Consider the following 21,970-nt stretch of genomic DNA (forward strand, 5'->3'; position numbering starts at 1 on the left):
ATTACTGTGCTTATGTCGTTAAATCATTTTCCAAGAAGTCATTCAGCCGCTCGCCTGCTGTCGGGTGTCCATTATGGTAATGGAGAAACTGCAACCCAGGGGAATTTTCAAGTATTGCAACGGCAATTGTCTGTCGCTCCAGGACAACTAGAAATGAATCTCTAAAAGAGCCTGCGGCTTTTCTTTTTTGGGTACTATTCTTGACATGGTCATCTCAATCTCTTTGAAGTCAGGATCTTACATTGTTACAATTTCAGCTCCTTTTAATCCTGGATCTATGTTTCATCAGATATACTCGTAGATGAGGACTAATTTTATGTTTACAGATGCATGACAACTAATGATCTCTGTAGATGATGTATAATAATTATAAAGGATAAAATATTTAATGTTCACGTAGAACTACGTCTCCTTCCTCAATTGGTATAGAAGGTAAGTTCAGGGTTGACTGCCGCGAAAAAATGCAAACTCCTTTCGCTGTCAGGAACGGGAAGACAAGAACAAGAAGAAGAGAAAGAGGACTATGCAACACAAAAAAGACAATGGAAAATATAAGGAGAATAAAAGAAATGCAAGGAGAACAAAGAAAATACAGAGGGAACACGGGGAATGCAAGGAGAACAGAGGTGGTACAATGATAACAAGGTAATATATGTATAAAAATAGGAACAGAAGGAGAAAAGTCGGAACAGAAGAAGAAAAATGAAACAAAGAGAATAGGAGGAATACACTGAGAACAAGGGCAATACGAGGAGAACAAGTGAAATACAAGGAGAACGGGAACAGGAATAGAACAGGGGGATATAATGGGAACAAGGAAGAGATAAGGGAAACAAGCTATGTACGGTGCCTGTCGTTTGGTCATCGCATCTACACATAGTTCTACATAAATATATGCTGCATAGTAAAACTATGTAGACTACATTTTGATTTTTTTCCTTGTAGACTACCTTACTTTCCGATTGCTGTCTTATATTCTGTTTACTTAGGCCTATGTACATATTCAGAAAAATATTATTAGAACACATGATAAAAATTGCACAGCAGCTTACATAGTCTTGGCAGATGCTCAGACAAGCGTTATAAATTGCACAGGTGTTCACATAGCCTTAGCAGGTGCTCAGACAAGTGTTAAAAATTGCACTGCTGTTTACAGAGGGTTGGTAGATGCTCAGACAAGTGTTAAAAATTGCACTGCTGTTTACAGAGGGTTGGTAGATGCTCAGACAAGCTTTAAAAATTGCACACCTGCTCACATAGGCTTGACAGATGCTCAGACAAGCGTTAAAAATAGCACAGCAGCTTACATAGTCTTGGCAGATGTTCAGACGAGCGTTAAAAATTGCACAGCTGCTCACATAGGCTTGGCAGATGCTCAGACAAGCGTTAAAAATTGCACAGCTGTCCATATAGACTTGGCAGATGCTCAGACAAGCATTAAAAATTGCACAGCTGCTCACATATGCTTGGCAGATGCTCAGACGAGCGTTCAAAATTGCACAGCTCTTCACATAGGCTTGGCAGATGCTCAGACAAGAGTTAAAAATTTCTCAGCTGTTCATACAGGCTTAGCAGATGCTCAGACAAGCGTTAAAATGGCACATCCGTTCACATAGGCTTAGTAGATCTCAGATAAGCGTTGAAATTTGCACAGCTGTTCACATAGGCTTGGCAGATGCTCAGACAAGCGTTAAAAATTGCACAGCTGTTCACATACGCTTGGCAGATCCTCCGTCAAGCGTTATGAAGGACGGAAAAAATAATATTACAGGGACATGGCGTTCCGAACTTTCTTAAAGCAAACATAAGTAGAAACGAAGTGTGTTAATGACAACGGGAGAATTTCCTGATAATCATTATCCGATCTGGTCCAGCTGAGTGTCAACGCCGGGGGTCAAACACGAGCTCTCGGAATGCTAAGTCTGCGTGCTCTGACGCTAGCATAACGGAAGAAACATTATGTTTACTTATCCCTGTCTTTAAATTAATTGGTTGTCTCTTCTACTTCTTTCCCATTCAAATGACGTTTATATACAGTATTAACACTAGACAATTATCGTAATTCTTCAGTCATATGATCATCATGGTACTTTGAGGCACCTCGCGCATGTAGGCTTAATAGAAATATCAATTTTTTTTCGAGCCCACTGTTGCAGCAAAATAAATAAATATGTAATTTTATTCAACAAGTATAACTCTTCCAAATAACGTTCAATTTTGTGTTTGCTTCCAGTGATGAGAAGCAAATCGACTTCGCTGAACAAGTGGAAAGCGTTGCTTACGTGCTGTGTGGTGACGACGCCATCACCCTAGAGAAGTTCTACCAGATCTTCCAAGCTAAAGGGGTAAGTAATCTTCATAATACATCCATTTTTGTAAATGAACTTTGTCTGCAAGTTACCAACTCATGATCATCAAATAATTGCTATCCGTTTGTTCATTAGATTATATTAGTGACCATTATTCTAGTGGGTTTGGGCTTGGCAACCAACCTTGTGACTCTTGTAACGCAAACGAATTTTGCGATGAACCAACATAAACAAGAAACACTGATTATATTCAGTACTTCATCTTTTCCTGAGCTATGTCTGCCAATGAATCATATGTCTAATATTTCTATTGTCTACCCCCCCTGCGGTGGCTGAGTGGTTACACCTTCAGCTGTAACGCAGGCGGTCCGGGTTGATTTCCGGTCAGGTCTGTGATTTTTCATTGAAAAAATTCACAGTGTCACTTGTTAGGATTTTTCTTGGGGTTCTCTCGTTCCTCCATATTAGGCATCTACGTCATTCTGTCAACATTTCTCCATTCCGTCATCATTCCATAGCATTTTCCGAACGACGGCTGGCGACGCACACAGCGAGCTTGCCTAGGTACGAGGCGGGTTGCCTGTTCGAATTAGTGCTGCTTATGATTAGGTTTTCTCCGGAGCAGTTGTTTGCGCGCTTTCAATCGGAGACCTCCGGTTACCTCCGATTGATGCCGCGCAGGTTGTATATGTGCTGTGGCGCAGACATACACTTTCCGCTGAGCATTCCTTTAATCGAATCAGGTAGTGATTCGAGTCCGCTGACGTCCGCGTATCTTTTAAAATAAGTTGTAATTTGTTGTTGTTTATTCCCTCTTTTATGTTAATCTCTCTCTCTTTCTTCGGCCTTTTTGTTTTTGTTTTTTTTTTTTTTTTTTTGCTTGAAGTCCTACGTTAGCTGACAGATTTTGTTCTAGTTTTGAAATTCATAGTATATGTGGAAAGGCGTATTAGATTTATGACATTGATCAAATTAATAACATTCAATCTAACTGCAAAACTAACGCAGAAGTAAAGCTTTTCAGTAGCTAATGTAAACATTTATACTGTAGTTCTCCTAGAAACTCTCGTTTAATCGCAAACAGTGTTTGTCAATTATTATTCTAATCGGTTTAGTTTAACGTAAAATATATTAAGGGAGCTTCAGAATGGAACAAAAGAAACGTGGGCTATCAATGGGTTAAAGTTTACTGTCCACCATAATTTAATCAGATTCTTCACCGGACAGGATTGTGTTAAAGAGTGTTAGTATTTGAACTGTCTCTTCTAAAACGCGCCACTCTTTCTCTGTAATAAAAAATATAAGCGGATAATAACTTAAGGATAATTGTAATTATATTATTACCACATGTTTCTTTAGTTTCATTCAGAAACTCAATATTTTAATCCAAACAGCAAAATATAACTCAAGTCGCCTTTTCAATATTTCATATGTTTTTTATTGCCTCGAAAGTTACGTTTTAGAGAAATTTCAAGACTTTATCCTATACTGTGCGTCTTTGGGAACAATAGCACTAAAACAATTTAAAAAGAAATCGTATCAAATGTTTTGCGTAATTTTTTTCATCAAGTTAGCGATTGTGCGATCGCTGCAAATAGTCTAACATATTCGAAGTTCCACCACTCTTAGAGTAAATTCGCCCACAAAGTTTACAGCGTGCGACTTTATTATTACCTTCAACTAAATTAAAGAATTTCCGATTTGGTGCCATTTTATTCCACTCACAACTACAGTCAGTCCGTACGCGCCGGTCGTCCTTGAGCTAACTGTCGCTTCGCTCCGAACCACCGCGTCCCTCCGTATGTCCCCTGTTCCACCTATGGTAGTACCGGAGATCACCGGTGGAGAGCTTTATTCGTAATCTCCGTTTCCTCCGCGGTAGTAGTCACTACGATGAGCAGCACTGGTTCGAATCCTGGGTACGGAGCAAACCTAAGTGTAGTTAGCCGGTGTGGGTTTGGGAATGCTCCCTGCTTGAGGGTTAGCGCAATAGATCTTGAAAGGTCGCAGTACTGGATCGTAGTGCTCCCTCCCGAAATTAAATCGGTCAATTGTAAAACCACACGAGTCACAGAAAATAAGATTCGAGAAAAATAGAAAAAAACCACCTATAGTTAATGGATTTTCTGTTATGTCTGTGAAATTTTTTACAGGAGGACCATACATTAGCATGTCTGATTACAAAAGCATTGTATCTTAATTCTCTCATTTCATATCACCTTAAAACATTTTTTTTTAATTTCTTGGACTCATGTTGTTTTAACAAGTACCATTAACAACAACTCCAGTATCCTGGCAAAAGATGAAGTGTATTGTTTATTGTATTGTGAAATACATTGTTATACAGTTTTCAATCAATTTATATTGTTATTTTTATTTCATATTCAAAATGATTCATATCATTCACAAATTACATTCAAAATATCATAGCCGACTTAGAAGGAAGTTATTCGCGAGTAATTAATTTTCATACCAGTGTGTCACATGTTTAATTACAATGTATGAGTGCAGACATATCTTTAGTTCACAATAAGAAAATAACATAAATTGCATATTATCCCTCTAAAAAAGACGATGTTTCTTGCTTTGGGATCTCTCTTCGAGGACTTTTTCTCTTTATATCATGCACTTCTACAAGTCCTTGAAGGTACACAGGTACATATCTTGTTCATTTTTGCTTTCAAATGACGTAGTTGTATTAAACATGACTATTCTATTTGGTACAGATACTTTCATAGAACACTGTTAATTATTTTTTCTCCTACTGAACTCTTGGAACAACACTCACTGTCCAACACCTTGACAAAGAAGTACATGATCGTAAATGCGTCATTCCTACATCATGGCGTTAAGAATTAAAGCCTCATGAGTCCGGGACTGATGTGGTTTTGAAAGAACTCAATATTTTAAGATTTTATAGAATGCTTAATAATGATCGGACTCATGTTCTTTTGACTGGATATGATGCGTCTACCCATAGTGCTTCCTGTAGTACCGGTGACTCATTTTCGTAAAAATGTGGACTCTCGTAGTATTACAAATGACCGATTCAATTCCATTCAGTTCCATTGCGTACAGTGACTATAGGCCTACATACTAGATTTTATCCATGGCAGTGTCCCTTGCTATAGTTAGAGTCTTCTTGCTTTATACCCTAATGATGAAAACTAACCATTTTCTGCCTATTACTACTAACAAATACTGCAACTGCCAGTTACCTTCTGTTACGTTAACAGAATCGTTTGCTTTGAAGAAACTGCCAACATTCATGAAATGAAAGAGAGAATGGAGAGAAATAAAAAATAGGTTGCAGCCACTAAATTACTCTTCAAGGAACGACCACTCTTATAAATTGAGGGAAAGAAGACAGAGGACGGACACTGGAAAGTATTCTTTTCTCAATCCTACTATCAGGGACTGGAATGCTTTACCTGCAGACTTACTAAAGGCTTTACCAATAACCAAAAATGTATTTAAAAATAGACTTAAGGACTTTATTAATAGACGGTAGTATATTATACACACTATTTAAAGGGTGTAATAGATTTTTGTTATTTGAAGTGTTGTATCAGTGCAGAAGTGTGTTGTGTCAGTGAAGTGAGAAGTGTGTTGTCAGTGAAGTGTGTTGTGTAAGTTAAGTGTGTTTGTGTCAGTGAAGTTTTATAGTTTATAGTGGCAGTGCAAAGTATTTTAACAGTGAAATGTTTTTGAAGTGTTAGTGAAATGTTTCGTAGTTCCAGTGCAGTGAGTGAGTTGTCAGCGAAATGAGTGTAGTGCTGAAAGATACTTATGCAGGTATGAACATATCATACTCGTGGGTTTTAGTTCGAACTTACGGTTAAGATACAAATTAGATTTACTTTAAATGTTATTTTAAGTCGTACTTCATTTACTTTAGGATGCTCCCTATTATTATTGTTATTATTATTGTTATTATTATTAACTTATTATTAATTGGTTTTTTTATTAATTGTGTTTATTATTGTCATTATTGAGTGTAATTAGTTACCACTGCCACCGAGTATATACCCATTTGCAGTGTCAATAAATGAATACATACATACATACATACATACATACATACATACATACATACATACATGAATACATACATACGAGGCGCATCCAGAAAGTAAGTTTCCCGATTTTTTCCCCTTGAAAGTAAACGTAATTAGCCGTGTCAATTGCGCATGCGTAACAGATCTATATCATATCAATCATATGCCACCCGGACAGGTCCCGCCTGGTGCCAGTAGCGTGGCAGCACTGGTCCGAAATGGAAGCTCTTTTTCCTTCTCCCGCCGCCTGCGTGGTTCGGTCGGTGATAAAGTTCTTTAATGCACAAAGCATTGCGCCAATTGAAATTCATCGGCAGCTCTGTCAGGTCTATGGGCCGAACATCATGAGTAAGCAGATGGTGCGTCGCTGGTGTAGGCAGTTTTCCGAAGGTCGTCAAAGTGTCCATGATGAAGAGCGCAGTGGGCGACCGTCCCTCATCGATTATGATCGTGTTGAGCTGGTGCGTCAGTGCAACATGGAGAACCGTCGCTTCACGATTACGGAGCTGAGTAGCCATTTTCCGCAGATATCGCGATCCTTGGTGAATGAGATTGTCACTAAGCAACTGCTGTTCAAAAAAGTGTGTGCCAGGTGGGTGCCGAAAAACCTGACACCCGAACACAAAATGCAACGTTTAGGAGCAGCACTGACATTTCTGCAACGGTATCACGATGATAGCGACGAGTTCCTCGACAGGATCGTCACGGGCGATGAGACTTGGATTTCGCACTTCACCCCGGAAACCAAGCAGCAGTCAATGCATTGGCGGCATAGTGGATCTCCGGTCAGGACGAAATTCAAACAGACGCTGTCGGTACGGAATGTGATGTGCACGGTGTTCTGGGACAAGAAGGGCATTCTGCTCATCGACTTCCTTCCAAGAGGTGAAACAGTGAACGCTGACCGTTACTGTGAAACACTGCGAAAATTTCGACGTGCCATTCAAAAGAAGAGGCGTGGAATGCTTGCTGCAGGTGTTGTGCTCCTCCAAGACAATGCTCGTCCACATACGGCTCGGCGCACAGCAGCTGTTTTGACGGAATTTGGCTGAGAGTTGTTTGATCATCCACCCTACAGTCCTGATCTTGCTCCCAGCGATTTTCACGTTTTCTTGTACCTCAAGAAATTCCTGTCCTCCGGTGAGCGTTTTGGCAACGACGAAGAGCTGAAGACGTCTGTCACACGCTGGTTCCATTCACAGGCGGCAGAGTTCTACGACAGAGGGATACAAAAGTTGATCCCACGATACGACAAGTGTCTCAATTCTGATGGTGGCTATGTTGAAAAATAGCTGAAACATTGCTGTACCTGTTGCCAATAAATGTTTTCCTGAAAGTGTGTGTTCTTTTTTTTTAATAGGGAAACTTACTTTCTGGATGCGCCTCGTACATACATACATACATACATACATACATACATACATACATACATACAAAGTTAGTCATTCATTCATTGTTTTCTACCTAAGGACAGGATGAAGGACGGGTGGAGCGCAGAAAAATTCTCTCCGGCACCGGGACTCGAACCCGGTATTTTAGCTCTAGTGCTAGCCACCGGCTTATCTCTGTCGGCTAAGGCGGTTGCCTACCGATCCGGAGTTGCGTTCGGGCGCGGGTTCGATTCCCGCGTGTACTGATTACCTGGTTGTGTTTTTTTCCGAGGTTTTCCCCAACCGTAAGGCAAGTGACAGGTAATCTGTGGCGAATCCTCGGCCTCATCTCGCTAAATACCATCTCGCGATCATCAATCTCATCGACGCTAAGTAACTTCGTAGTTGATACAGCGTCGTTAAATAAACAAGTAATAAAAAAGGGTCTAGTGCTGAAGCTTTATCCTCTAAGCCACACCGGATTCCAGTCCCGATGCCGGATTGAATCCTCTCAGTTTAAGTTCCACTTCTTAGTTTCCTTTTAGTGGCCAACCCTCATGCACTGTGTGACAGATGTGTGACAGTTACACAATGTCCAACACACTATGTGCAGAGATGCACGTACTTCGGTACATCGCAATAATACTAGTGTCATCTACAAATAATATAGGATGATACACGCTTCTTAAAATCACCCGTTCCTCTACATAGGACAATGCATATCACGATGCAGCGAAGTAGACTTGGAGATCAGTTTATCTGACACTACATTAACACGTAAGGAAAGTGTTTATAAATTCCTCACTTGCAACATTGAGATCTTTGACGAGGCAGATCGTGCAGCCAGGAGCGTTTGCATCTGCGTGTTACGACGTGTCATTTCCCTGGACGTGCCATCAGCCATCACTACCCGCGTGGGCGTCTTATTCATCACGAGCTCTAATTGCCTTGCGCGGGTCATATTCCGCTCTAATGGCCACTCACAAAAACAAAACACTGCGCAGGTTGTGAAGTAACCATTCCGAGCAACAAGGAACCAAGGAGCGTTTGGCTTAGATTAAAGGAGAGGGGATAGTATAATTTGTTATTTTTCTACTAATTTATGCACATTTTTTTCATTTTTTGTATGTAGAAATTTGATTTATGCAACAATTTAAGTTCTATGTTAGTTTTTTAAAGGAAATGGGAGCCAGATTTTGAAAAAAAAAAATGCAATTTTACAGTAATTCACTAAAATGGATATCTCAGCCGTTTTTTTAAATAAAGTCAAAATCTCTTCGACCTTTTACTCCTGAAGGCACATTATTTAGGATGTCTGCAGTATAATTTTGATATTTACTTTCAAAATTTTAACATACGCGAGTACATTTTAAGAATGAATTTTAGAGGTGCTTTTAATAATAATAATAATAATAATAATAATAATAATAATAATAATAATAATAATAATAATAATAATAATAATAATGGTTTTATTTCACCTAGCAGAATTACAGCCGTAGCACCTTCTGTTACACTCAGCCAGGAGTAAAACTTGTTTTTTTTTATTTTTTTTTTAATTAGGATTTTTTAATTAGAAATGTGGAAGTCCAAGGCATGGCGCGTTCTCAGGTTGCGGATAGAGGAGACGGCCTCCAGATATGGACGGTAGCTGAGAATATATTGAATAAGCAGTCGTGGACAGCCGATAAGGGGTGATCCTTCAGCTTGGGGGTTGGGCGAAGGGCTAACAACCCATCACCGTAAAAACAGCCTATTATGAACCTTACAATAACGTATGGGCGAATCCAGAAATTCATATAGAATGTTAGTTGGGAGGCCGGAGGGAAAAAGACCTTTGGGGAGGCCGAGACGTAGGATAATATTAAAATGGATTTGAGGGAGGTGGGATATCATGATAGAGACTGGATTAATCTTGCACAGGATAGAGACCGATGGCAGGCTTACGTGAGGGCGGCAATGAACCTGCGGGTTTCTTAAAAGCCATTTGTAAGTAAGTTGTAAGTAGAAAATGTGGAAGGATAGTTTCAAAAGCAATATACTAACATTTTTCTGTTACAGAGAAAAATTTTCTAACATCCTAAATAATGTGTACTCCAAATGTCATGCAAGTAGCATTAATGGTTCCGAAGATATATAACTTTTTGTATGAAATAAAGCAAAAAAATTAAAGTTACGGGAAATTGCAATCAAAGTATTACATTTTATGTAATATAGGCTTATTTTCCACATATCGGGGATTATTTTGAAGAAAATATTTTTTATTCTTGAAAATCTACTGGTTTTTCACTATATTTAACCCATCTTTTTCCTTGGAAATCCTGTGTATCAGAGCTTTAAAAATAGCGTCGCAGGAGATGACAAGGACATAAAATATCACATACGGTACAATAACATCAGGACTATATAAGTTCCACTTAAATATTCGGGAGTGTCTCGGTGGAAGCTTCTCCTAAGAATTTGCAATTTTCTTTTCAGTTGCACTCAGATTGTTTTTGCTTCATGTGTATATATTTATAACATGTTTAACTTCAAAACTGAATTCGAAATTTAACGAATTACTGTTTTTAGTCATAATACCGTGTGCTTTTCTGCGTATAGGATATAGGGATTTAACATTGCCATAAGAAACCTATATAATAAAAAAAATGAAGAACTATCCTTAATCAGTGGCCCATGTTTAGAAATTAGGAGGCTTTGAGAATGTGAAAAACAAGAGAACATCAGGCTTTGGCTGTCTATTTACCTTTCTCCCTTGCATATTGAGTCATCACCTCATATTCTGCTGGACTGTCCTGGTTTCAGTCATGTCAAGCATCGATGCCAGTTTGCCTCTCGAGGAAGTTTAGGAAATAAATCCAAGTAGCATCGTACTCACTCCGATCTCCTGGGTTGGTTTCTAGTTGGTGACACCGAATGAGTTATTCGTGCTTTGATGGACGTGTACAACTTTATTGAGAAAGAAGAAAAGAAAATCCCTACCTACTGCATAATATAGGCTTTATCTACTTGCCATCCTGTCAGCTGCCTATCTATCTAGAGAACAGTGTCTTTTATATTTTCGAAATACCGTAAAATTAGAACAGTAGGATTTTCATGTCTTTCCTGAGAATTTATTATTATGTCGGAGCAAGTATGACACCCAGTTTTTTTTTTTGGGCTGCGCTGCTCATATGTAGGCCTAATGCCAATCTTAACTTTTTAGCATTCCACATTCGAACACTACAAAGAATCAGGTTGTGTGGTAACCTAATATGAAAAATATTATTTACTTTGAAATGGCTTTTAAAGAATCCGGAGGTTCATTGCCGCCTTACATAAGCCCGCTATCGATTCCTGTTCTGAGCAAGCTTAATCCAATCTCTGGCATCATATCCCACTACCCTCAGATCCATTTTATTATTATCCTCCAATCTACGTGTCGGTCTCCCCGAAGGTATTATTATTGCTATTGTTCTCGTTTTCAAAATGTGGCATGATAAAACCACTTAGTAAGAGGGAAAACTCTAGCTCGTAAACAGTTTGATTTAGAGCCCCAAAATTTTTGTGTGTTCGTAAATCTACTGAACGGCTTTCATTCTAAAAAAAAAAAAAAAATCACTGCTCAGAATTTGGAGAACTGAAGTCAGTGAGAAGTGTATATGACAATTATTATTCGATTTCAAAATTGCGCTCCCTCAGAAGACCAGGCTTGCCGCGGCGGAACAAGCAGGCTGTCAAACTTACCTTATGTCGGGAGTTGCGAAGAGTATAGTGTGATTTGCGTAAGATTATTTCCTAAAAAGCTCATATGGCCGTCTTTTCAATTTCCCAATTGTTACCAGATATCACTAAATCAGTAGAAATCACATTACTGAAACAATAATGGTATTTATTTATTTATTTATTTATTTATTTATTTATTTATTTATTTATTTATTTATTTATTTATTTATTTATTTATTTATTTATTTATTTATTTATTTATTTATTTATTTATTTATTTAGTTTTTGTTTCCATTTTTATTTCGATTTTATTTTTGATTTTGACTTTGTTTTTGTTTTATTTATTTATTTATTTATTTATTTATTTATTTATTTCTTCATTCATTCATTCATTCATTCATTCATTCATTCAATTCATTCCAATTTATTTATTTATTTATTTATTTATTTATTTATTTATGTATTTATTTATTTATTCCATTCATTCATCCATTCATTCATTCAGTCACTCATTCACTCATTAATTAATTAGTTTATTTATTTATTTATTCATTGATTGATTTATTTATTTACTTATTTATTTATTTATTTATTTATTTATGTATTTATTTATTCCATTCACTCACTCACTCATTCATTAATTAATTATTTTATTTATTTATTTATTTATTTATTTATTTATTTATTTATTTATTTATTTATTTATTTATTTATTTATTTATTTATTTATTTATTTAGTTTTTGTTTCTGGATTTGTTTCCATTTTTATTTCGATTTTATTTTTGATTTTGACTTTGTTTTTGTTTTATTCATTTATTTATTTATTTATTTATTTCTTCATTCTTTCATTCATTCATTCATTCATACATTCATTCATTCATTCATTCATTCATTCAATTCATTCCAATTTATTTATTTATTTATTTATTTATTTATGTATTTATTTATTTATTCCATTCATTCATCCATTCAGTCACTCATTCACTCATTAATTAATTAGTTTATTTATTTATTTATTCATTGATTGATTTATTTATTTACTTATTTATTTATTTATTTATTTATTTATGTATTTATTTATTCCATTCACTCACTCACTCATTCATTAATTAATTATTTTATTTATTTATTTATTTATTTATTTATTTATTTATTTATTTATTTATTTATTTACTAGCCGTACCCGAGCGCTCCGCTGCACCTGTTAGAAATAAATATAAAGTAATTACATAATTAAAATAGAACGTTTGATCCAGGGAACAACTTTTACAACAGCGCAAGATAATCAGCTTCGCTCATTACCCAATTTTTTTGCATTGCATTTATTACGTATCTATTTTATGTATTTTAAAACGATTCAATTGAGCATAGTTAAAATTTGAATTATAAAATAATGGATTGCTAAGCTAACGTACTATTACTGCATACTAAATCAATACACTCTCGTTGTTCGTTAATTCTCTGAGATTAAAATGAGTGTACATAAATATTATTTTAAGAAATATAGAAAACGAATGTACAAAATACCTATCAAATTTTCTGTGCATAAGAAGCTATTTTAATCTTACCTGTCCTCGATTTACTCAGACGTTACTATACAGTAATAACATTATAGCAATATGTCCCTCTAGAAATACTACACTTTCCAATGGTGAAATAATAATTAATTATACAAATCGGTTAATTTAGCTTCTGATACTACTTCATACAAACACAGAAACATTCTCTGTAGGCTATGTTTAATAGCTTTCGATTGTTGATGTCCAAGGCCCCTGTTTCGATTGTTGTTGTCCAAGGCCCCTTATAGACGAAGTCATTTGTTCTTAATTCATTGCACCGTCTTAGATGGCGTTATTTTAATTTTAAAACTCATTTATCTCATGAACTATCAGTCCTATCAAAATTTTGTAAAGAATAAAACTTATCGGAAATCATTTTTAAAGAAACTTTTGTTATGTAACATTTTTCACAAAATCAATAATATGCGAGATATTTCGATTTATTTAATTCAGGCCCCCTTATAACCCCCCTTTTAAATAAAGTATTTGGAATGCCATATAGCCCAAAATCTAAGTTACAACGAACTTAATTTATATTCCAATTTTCATATAAATCGGTTCAGCCATTATCGCTTGAAAAGGTAACAAACATACAGACAGACATACAAACAAAAATTTAAAAAAGGCAATTTTCAGTTTCAGGGTGGTTAATTATATATGTTAGGACCCATTATTTTTGGAAAATCGAAAATTACCAGAAAAATTTCGGCTACAGATTTATTATTAGTATAGATTTATCTATTTATTTATTTATCTATTTATCTATGTATCTATCTATCTATCTATCTATCTATCTATCTATCTATCTATCTATCTATCTATCTATCTATCTATCTATCTATCTATCTATCTATCTAACTATCTATCTATCTATCTATCTATCTATCTATCTATCTATCTATCTATCTATCTATCTATCTATCTATCTGTCTGTCTGTCTGTCTGTCTGTCTGTCTGTCTGTCTGTCTGTCTGCCCGTCTGTCGCTCTCTTATCGACAGAGTGACAGCGTCGAATTTCCAGACGACCGGCATAGTCCAAATTTAAATCCCTTTAAAAAAAATTTGGTCTTCGAATTTATTATTATTTGCTGACCGAAATTTACATTGACTTGCGTCACTGTTGCCTGCAGGCCACGAGATGTTTGTTGAATAATAATCTCTCGGGACGTGTGAAAGGTTATCCCAGTGGAATGCAAGTACACGTTGCAACTTTCGGCACGTCGCTAAGGAGCTGGTTACCTAGCAGAGTTTCCAAAACGAATGCTCATCAGCACCCGGTAATAAATAAAATCTTCACCCCAGATCGCGTATGATCGAACCTATTCCTCATCGTACCTAGCTCTGCAGTTACTTTAAAATTGCAAGAAGAGAAGGAAGCTGCAGGCGAAAACTTTCTTCTCACCTTGAAGAAAACATGTTCTCAACATATGAAATAGTTGAACTTCTGACTCGCTTATAAAAATAATAATTAAATAAATATAATTTTTACATTTTACTGTATGCAACGAAGATTTTGTCTTCCTGCATCGTATTATAAATAGATATCAAATTCATATATCAAATGGTTATAATTAAACTGACGATGTTTGGCGTGGCACAGCACGGATTGTAATGATCGTAGGAGTGTGAAACCTCGTAGATATGCTAATTAAGCAATGCGCTCGCGAATGATGCAAAAATAGTTCCTAGTTTTGCCACCAGGTGAAAATATGGCGCTGTAAGCAGTCAGAAAGTGGTATGGGCGCAGAAAAAAGACAGGAAAGATCGAACACATGATAACGGTGGTTCTGGCACAGTTATTAGGAACTATGGTTACAAACGCTTCTCAACATGGCCACCCACCTTATCAACTTGTTGCGTAGGTAACGTGGACGACAGTTGCTAGCAACATATCTGGTGAAATCAGAGCGACATTTTGTATGCTAGCCTTTATATCAGGCAGAGACCGGATATGTCCCTGATAGAGATGATCTTTCAAGTAAAAAAATATGGTTTATTTAACGACGCTCGCAACTACCGAGGTTAGGCCTATATCAGCGTTGCCGGTGTGCCGGAATTTTATTCCGCAGTTCTTTTACATGCCAGTAAGTCGTATTTAAACACACTTAAATCTGAAATGAGGTTTTTGTCGAAAATTATTTGATGAAAACTTAATTTTTATGTGTTTTAGTTTAATATTTGAAAATATGCGTTAGCATAAAAAAAAATTCAAAACATGCATTTTTATGTGAAATAAAATTTAAAATATATGCCCAGGTGACCTTGTCCGAAACTTACAAGTTTCTATTACAATACAAATAAAATATTTATTTACCTAAGAATTCTAGCCTACTTATAATGCATTCTATTTACATTTCCTTAGATAAACTGTTGAAAATATCTACCTTCTGCCTGAATACAGGCCACAGCATGTCGTACGTTGTTGTTAACTCAGATGTGTAAATGATATGAAAAAATAATTAAGATATAAATAATTGTGAATAATAATGTACAAATGGGTTAAGCCCGTATATTAATCTGAATTCACAGACCCCAAGTTCATTATATCAAAATGTTCTGTAGAACATCTCCTATTTCCTCTTCAATTTTTACACGGTTTTACGGAATAACTCTGAGCACTGTCTAGTCCAGTGGTCGTCAGCACTCCCTAAAATGGATAACGGATAAGGAGTGCATCGTAATATGCCCCGTCGTGCAGCAGGAAGATGGAGAGAGCATAACCGCCAGGAGCCACGGATGCACCATAGTGCAGTGTCTTATCCGCGGGTGAGAGACGCTAGCCGAGTGTGCACTGTGCTGATGACCGCTGGACTAGTCCACTCCCCACCTCATTTCTCACTCCTTCAGCCATCTGTAAATAACTAGACAGATGAGTCGCCCGTCACCCATAGCTGTACTCAAACCTAAAATGCTTGAGTTTGATATGAGACGCAAAGGGGTACAAGTGACATTTCTAAGAACATGAGTTAAGTGCATCCAGGGCAAGTTAAAGCATCTAAAATTTTAGTGGCAAAGGGATTATCTTTTAATCACATCGCACAATAAAATTGAAATAAAAAAATTTCACGGAATTTACGAAATTTTAAGTACTTTCAACCACATTTTCTCACAAATAATTTAAGTGCACTTATATCTCTTTGCTTCTGACCCCCTCAATTATGTCTGCTTTGTAGAATAATTCAGTGCCAGTGTGACTCAGTGCCAGAGTTTTTACACTCAAAAAAATTTTTGAAGTCTGAACTTAGACCTCGTTTTTTAAAACTATATGCTGTCATGCAAATCTGGCTTTTGGATAGTAGCTCCTTGTAAAGCAGGTTTGAATAATTTAAAGCAACAATTGTTCCGGGGCCGGGTATCCATCCCGGGACCCTTCGCTTAGCGCACGAATGCTCTGCCGACTGAGCTACCCCAGGACTGAGCTGCGTTGTGAGTTGGTTAAAGTGTATGGAGAAATTCGGCTTTTACTTTTTTATTATTGTAAATAATCTTTAGTTTTTTATTTAAGTCCGATTTTTGTTTTAAGATTTGTCTAATATACACGACACCGTCACAATTTTTCCTTTATATCCACACAACTCAAACGGGCTGACAAGACGCCAGAACCCAACTTTGAGTGCACACAAACTCTGTGTAACTTAAATTTGTGGTTTCCTGTTAACGTACCTGCAGTAACCAATATATTATGCAAATCTGGCTTTTAGGTAGTATCAGGGATCGATACCCGGTCCCGGAACAAGTTTTCCTTGAAATTATTCAAACCTGCTTTACAGGAAGGTACGTTAACAGGAAGCCACAATTTAAGTCACACAGAATTTGTGTGCACTCAAATTTGGGTTCTGGCGTCTTGTCAGCCCGTTTGAGTTGTGTGGATATAAAGGAAAAATTGTGACGGTGTCGCGTATAGTTCCTGGGGTAGCTCAGTCGGCAGAGCATTCGTGCGCTAAGCGAAGGGCCCCTGGATCGATACCCGGCCCCGGAACAATTTTTCTTTGAAATTATTCATACATGCTTTTAATTGGAATTATTTCTCATTTACTATAATCTAATATTTATCTAGTACAAGTACTTCGGCACGTATATAAATGATAATTTAGTTATTCTATGCAGAAATCAGAGTCTAAAAAATTTGTGGTTTAGGCAACTCTTCAATGAGCCACTCAATTTTCGTGATAGACGCTGGGACCTTTCTCCAACAGTATGCATAAAATTATAGGGAGGTAAAGTATGGACTCTATACGTTATATCTTCTTCAGACGGAGAAGCTTGCCTGAATCATGCACGTTTTTACCTGCCGGAAAGAAGACTTGAAATTTACTGTGGTATAGTCGTGAGCAGGATCATGACTGTGAGGAGATAGATTGCATGGAACTAATTACTTGAATCCTCGACAAGTTACTGGCAATTAAGTAGACAGTGTTTCTAATATGTTACGTAAATTGAGAGGGGTAAGAACCAGCGGAGTAATTGAATCTACAAATTGATTATGCGGTTTGAGTCAAAATTTATTCCTTGTAATTAGAAGGGGCTTCCTGTATACGTACAACCAATGGGTTTCAGTGTTTCTTGAGAAGTGTAAACAACATTTTAAGTTGTTTTATTTCGCAAAATACAACTAATTCCTATCCAAAACACGAAACAGGTTTCACACTGTTTCCATCGCTACATCCAATGCCGATACTACGAGCAATACAATATACAAGGCATTCGTTCACATATATGACGAACTCTATTCAGGGGTTCAGTAGAAGAGTGGTCTAACAAATTGGTACTCAGTTTATGGTACGCATACCCCCAGAGGTACGCGGGGTTGTATCAAGGGGTAGGCTACATATCCCACTGAGTTGTTATGTAAAAATGCTGACACAATTATGCAGTTTAAATATTTTCCTTTACTGGATGAGAGCCCCTGAAAGCCATTTTTTTATTTTTCTGACGATATTTCCATATTATATTTTTTTGTTATTCCGTTTAATTTATATAACATTCTTTGTAGTTCGTCTTCTGTTTTTGCTATTAAAATCTGGTCTTCTGCAAAGGCTAATGTTTTTATTATTAAACTTACTAAGTTAATTCCCCCAGTTATTTGTTTCCATGATCTTATCATGTCGTCAAGATATATATTAAAAAGAGTGGTTGATAGTGGACAACCTTGTCTGACTCCTTCTGTTATTTTTATTGGTTCCCTTTGATTTATTTTTATTTTTGTTTTTTTTTTTCATATAGTTCTTTAATTACTGCTATCAAATGTAGTGGAATTACTTTTTCATTTAATATTTTCCATAATTTTGGTTTTTATTTTATTTTATTGGGTTATTTTACGACGCGGTATCAACATCTCAGGTTATTTAGCGTCTGAATGAAATGAAGGTGATAATGCCGGTGAAATGAGTCCGGGGTCCAGCACCGAAAGTTGCCCAGAATTTTCTCGTCATAATTTTGGACTAGACACTTTGTCAAAAGCCTTCTTGTAATCTATAAAGAGGATATGTTTCTAGGTTGAATTCTCTTCGCTTCTCTATTATTTGTTTTAAAGTGAATACGTTATCTGTGCAGCTTCTTCCTTTCCTAAAACCTGTCTGCTCTTCTGATATTATTGCGTCTATTATGGTTGTTAATCTTTAGCTTATCATTTTTATATATATTTTTATGTTGCACATAGCAAACTTATTCCTCTATAGTTCTCTGGCTTTGTTTTGTCTCCTTTTTGAATATTGATATTATTTTTCCAATTTTTCATTCTTCTGGTACTGTGTTTTGTTTCCAAGTTCTGTTTAAAAAGTATTATAAAGTCATTATGGTGCATCCTGAACATTTTGTTGTTCCATTCAAAGTTCGTGTCAAATTCTCGCGTGAAAATCTCGTAACAATATACTGTAACACGATACACAACTCTACTGTTCATATTCTCGCTTTTAAATCAGCTAATACTTCACTGTTATCGTTATACCTAATCATACTACAGGTTGATTGGTGTATTCTCAAAGACTTAAAATACTTCAATTCCTTCTGATGTATCAACGCCTGTCATTCATATACATTACATTCGATCCAGGAATGTGCGCAAAATAAAGAATCGAAATGTAGACTCGAGTTCGTGTCTTGACCTGACGTTGAAGTCTCCGAATAATAAGTATATGGAACGAGACTCGCGGGACGCCGCCGCTTCCTCTTCCGTCCGCCCGGACTCATCAGTCATCTTCAGGAGCCCCGGTTAGTATTCAGGCCAGAGGACTTGAATACGCGTTAATTAAGAGTGGCATCTCGAGTGTTGCGAGTATTTATTGTTGTGTGTGCGAGCAGCAGAACCAGTTCACATCCATCTGCAGCCTCGGGCCCGTCGATCTGCCCCGCATAAGTGTGGAGGGGCTCCAGAAGCGCTACTGTTCCTACCGGCTGTCTAAAATTGCTTTCTGCATTTGTTCTACAGCTATGTAATTGAATTTCGTACTAAATAATGACCAGTTCTCCGGATCCCATTTGTATGAGTCGGATGAACACATAATGAGCCAAACTGTAGCGCAACAACCGTGGTAATCATGTTCTCGGTAGTCTAATGGTCAATGTGCTTGCCTATGGATGCGGGTATTGCAAATTCAAACCTTGCCGATGGCAATGAATTTGAAAGTAGGAGAATTTGAATGCGGTTTACAACGGGTGGGCAATAAAACCTTTCGTAAAATGTAGGAAAATATACTGAATTTCTTTGTTCATTAATGAAAGATTAATTAAGATAAAGTTCTATCTAGAAATCCGAAATTACTCCTACCTCAAATCCCACAAGAAAACTTTCTGGATACTGAAATTTATTTGTAATAGATATTTATGATATAAATTGGTAATTTGGTGTTTTTGTCACGAGTTTGCGTCAAGTTTGACAAATCATGCGAAGGTCAAAATAAAATTCAGAGACGTGTAACATAGTACATTGTTTCTTTTTTTTTTAAATCGTCGAATTAAAATAAACAAATGTAATAATTTAACAAAACAAATTTTGAAGTTAATAAGGTTATTAAGTTCATGGTCGTAAAAATCTAAGGTCGATAATAATACCGTGGACAACAATGTAACTTTTGTAGTTACGGAAATAAACAAATTGTAATAACTTCATTTTGTTTGTTTAATCGGGAATAAAATGGAGGGTCAAGCTCATAATATTTCTGAAGTCGACAAAGGTTCCGGAAAGTTATACCGAAAACTCTATTCAGAACAAACTGAAAATTGATAGAAAGGTTCTAAAGGAAGCAAATTCTGTAGCTGGTAAAGAGGTTGACTTAAATTAAACATCTACTTCCTTATATCCTGCTTATAATGTTGTTAGAAGTGCCAGTACTCAAAAACAGCTCAAAAACTCAAATTTGAAGGACTATATCCAAGTATAATATTCTATATAATTCAGCAATTGCAGACACCTTGACGTCACAGGCAGTGTTAACATACACAGGCTGTATTTCTTTATGAATATTCTTTGCTGCCAGACTTTTGCCTAGAAAAAGCGCACAACGAAGACCTACTTCACAATAATTGTACACTCGTGCAGAGGTGCCGCCATTTTGAAACTGCTGCTTCTTTGTTTTGTTTATGTTCATTTTTACACCTGGATAACATCGCCATCTAGCGGTGATAGCATAAGGCACTTCATTCGAAAATGAACGCCATTTCGATTTGTAATTTACTGACTTCACTGTTTAATTAATTATTTATAATTATTTAACGACACTGCTGCGAGGTTATCTAGCTTAGGTCGAATTAGTGAAAGATTAAATCGAAGAAATATAATGAGATTACATAATATTCGCCTTGCAATAATGTAGTCAGCCTAAGCAGAGTTCAAACTCACCCCCGAACGAAGTAGGCCTATCGTGCATTTTGTGTATGAAATTGCCCATACTGAAAGAATAAGCAGCATTCGTCACTGAACAGAACATGCTGAAAGAAGAATCGATCAGTACGCAAACGCTTTGTGATCTAGTTGCAATATGTTCGCCTCTTGCATTGTGTGTAAATGTTGTAATTTGTAGGGGTGAAAAAGTGCAGATTTCAATATTCTTCGAACATATTCTCCAGTGATACCACTGTCTTGAGCCACATAGCTTACTGACCTTTTAGGGCTGGCCATCATCTTCGCAATCACGTCTATTGAATTCTGTCCGTCAGTAGGAGATTTGGGACGACCAATTCGTTTTATTGTCGAGTACACTGAAAGTTCGTTTAAATTTATGCAATGCGCGGATGGTAAACGACCCGATGGTCTCACCTTAATTCAATGGTCTAGAGGAAAATCTTTAATTTAGGACTCCACTTGCGTTGACACCCAGTCCATTTCACTTTACCGAATACCTCCAGACGCGCAGCATATGCTGCTGAATTAGCCGCGAAGAAGAAGGTCAATAAATATGCTCTTCTTTTAGACAATTATATCTTTGTCCCCTTTACTGTGGAGACTTTCGGTCCTTGGAGTCATGACGCTAAAGTTTTGGTATCTCAAATCGGCCAAATTTTGATCTCCATTACTGGTGATCGTCGTTGCACTACTTATTTGCGTCAGCGTTTAAATATTGAAATTCAACGTGGAAATGCAATGAGCGTTTTGGGTACTCTTCCCGAGTCCACCCCTTTGGACGAACTCTTTCTCCTGTAAAATTTATTATTCTGTGTGTTAATATTTCTGTTTAGTTATATATATATATATATATATATATATATATATATATAATCATTAAGCATACGTTAGATGCGTTTTTATCAACCTGAGATTCTATTATGTCGTGGGCATATTTTCTAAAGAGGAATTTCATAATGCAATAATTTGGCTACATTTTGGTATGATTTTTGGAACATCAGGATGACGACGAAACTCGTCTGCAGCTTCTCTAGTCTTGTGATTTTCCCCACAGAGCAGTACTAGCTCCACTGTTCAGGAGTCAACATGATCTCTTCAACATTCAAGGAATATCAAAATCACAACTGAA

At 36.6% G+C, this 21,970-nt stretch overlaps 1 protein-coding gene across 5 annotated transcripts in view; it reads left to right on the forward strand.

Moving 5' to 3' along the window:
• The window catches only part of Nox (NADPH oxidase), an 804,684-nt gene that overhangs the window by 692,831 nt on the left and 89,883 nt on the right, over positions 1 to 21,970 (forward strand). For all 5 annotated transcript variants that reach the window (XM_069825605.1, XM_069825607.1, XM_069825610.1 and 2 more), the window contains one exon: positions 2,234 to 2,345. In XM_069825605.1, coding sequence (XP_069681706.1) covers positions 2,234 to 2,345 — 112 coding nt within the window. The remainder of the gene's footprint in view (positions 1 to 2,233; positions 2,346 to 21,970) is intronic.

The sequence above is a fragment of the Periplaneta americana genome, chromosome 5 (genome assembly GCF_040183065.1).
Source record: "Periplaneta americana isolate PAMFEO1 chromosome 5, P.americana_PAMFEO1_priV1, whole genome shotgun sequence".
NCBI lineage: Eukaryota > Metazoa > Arthropoda > Insecta > Blattodea > Blattidae > Periplaneta > Periplaneta americana.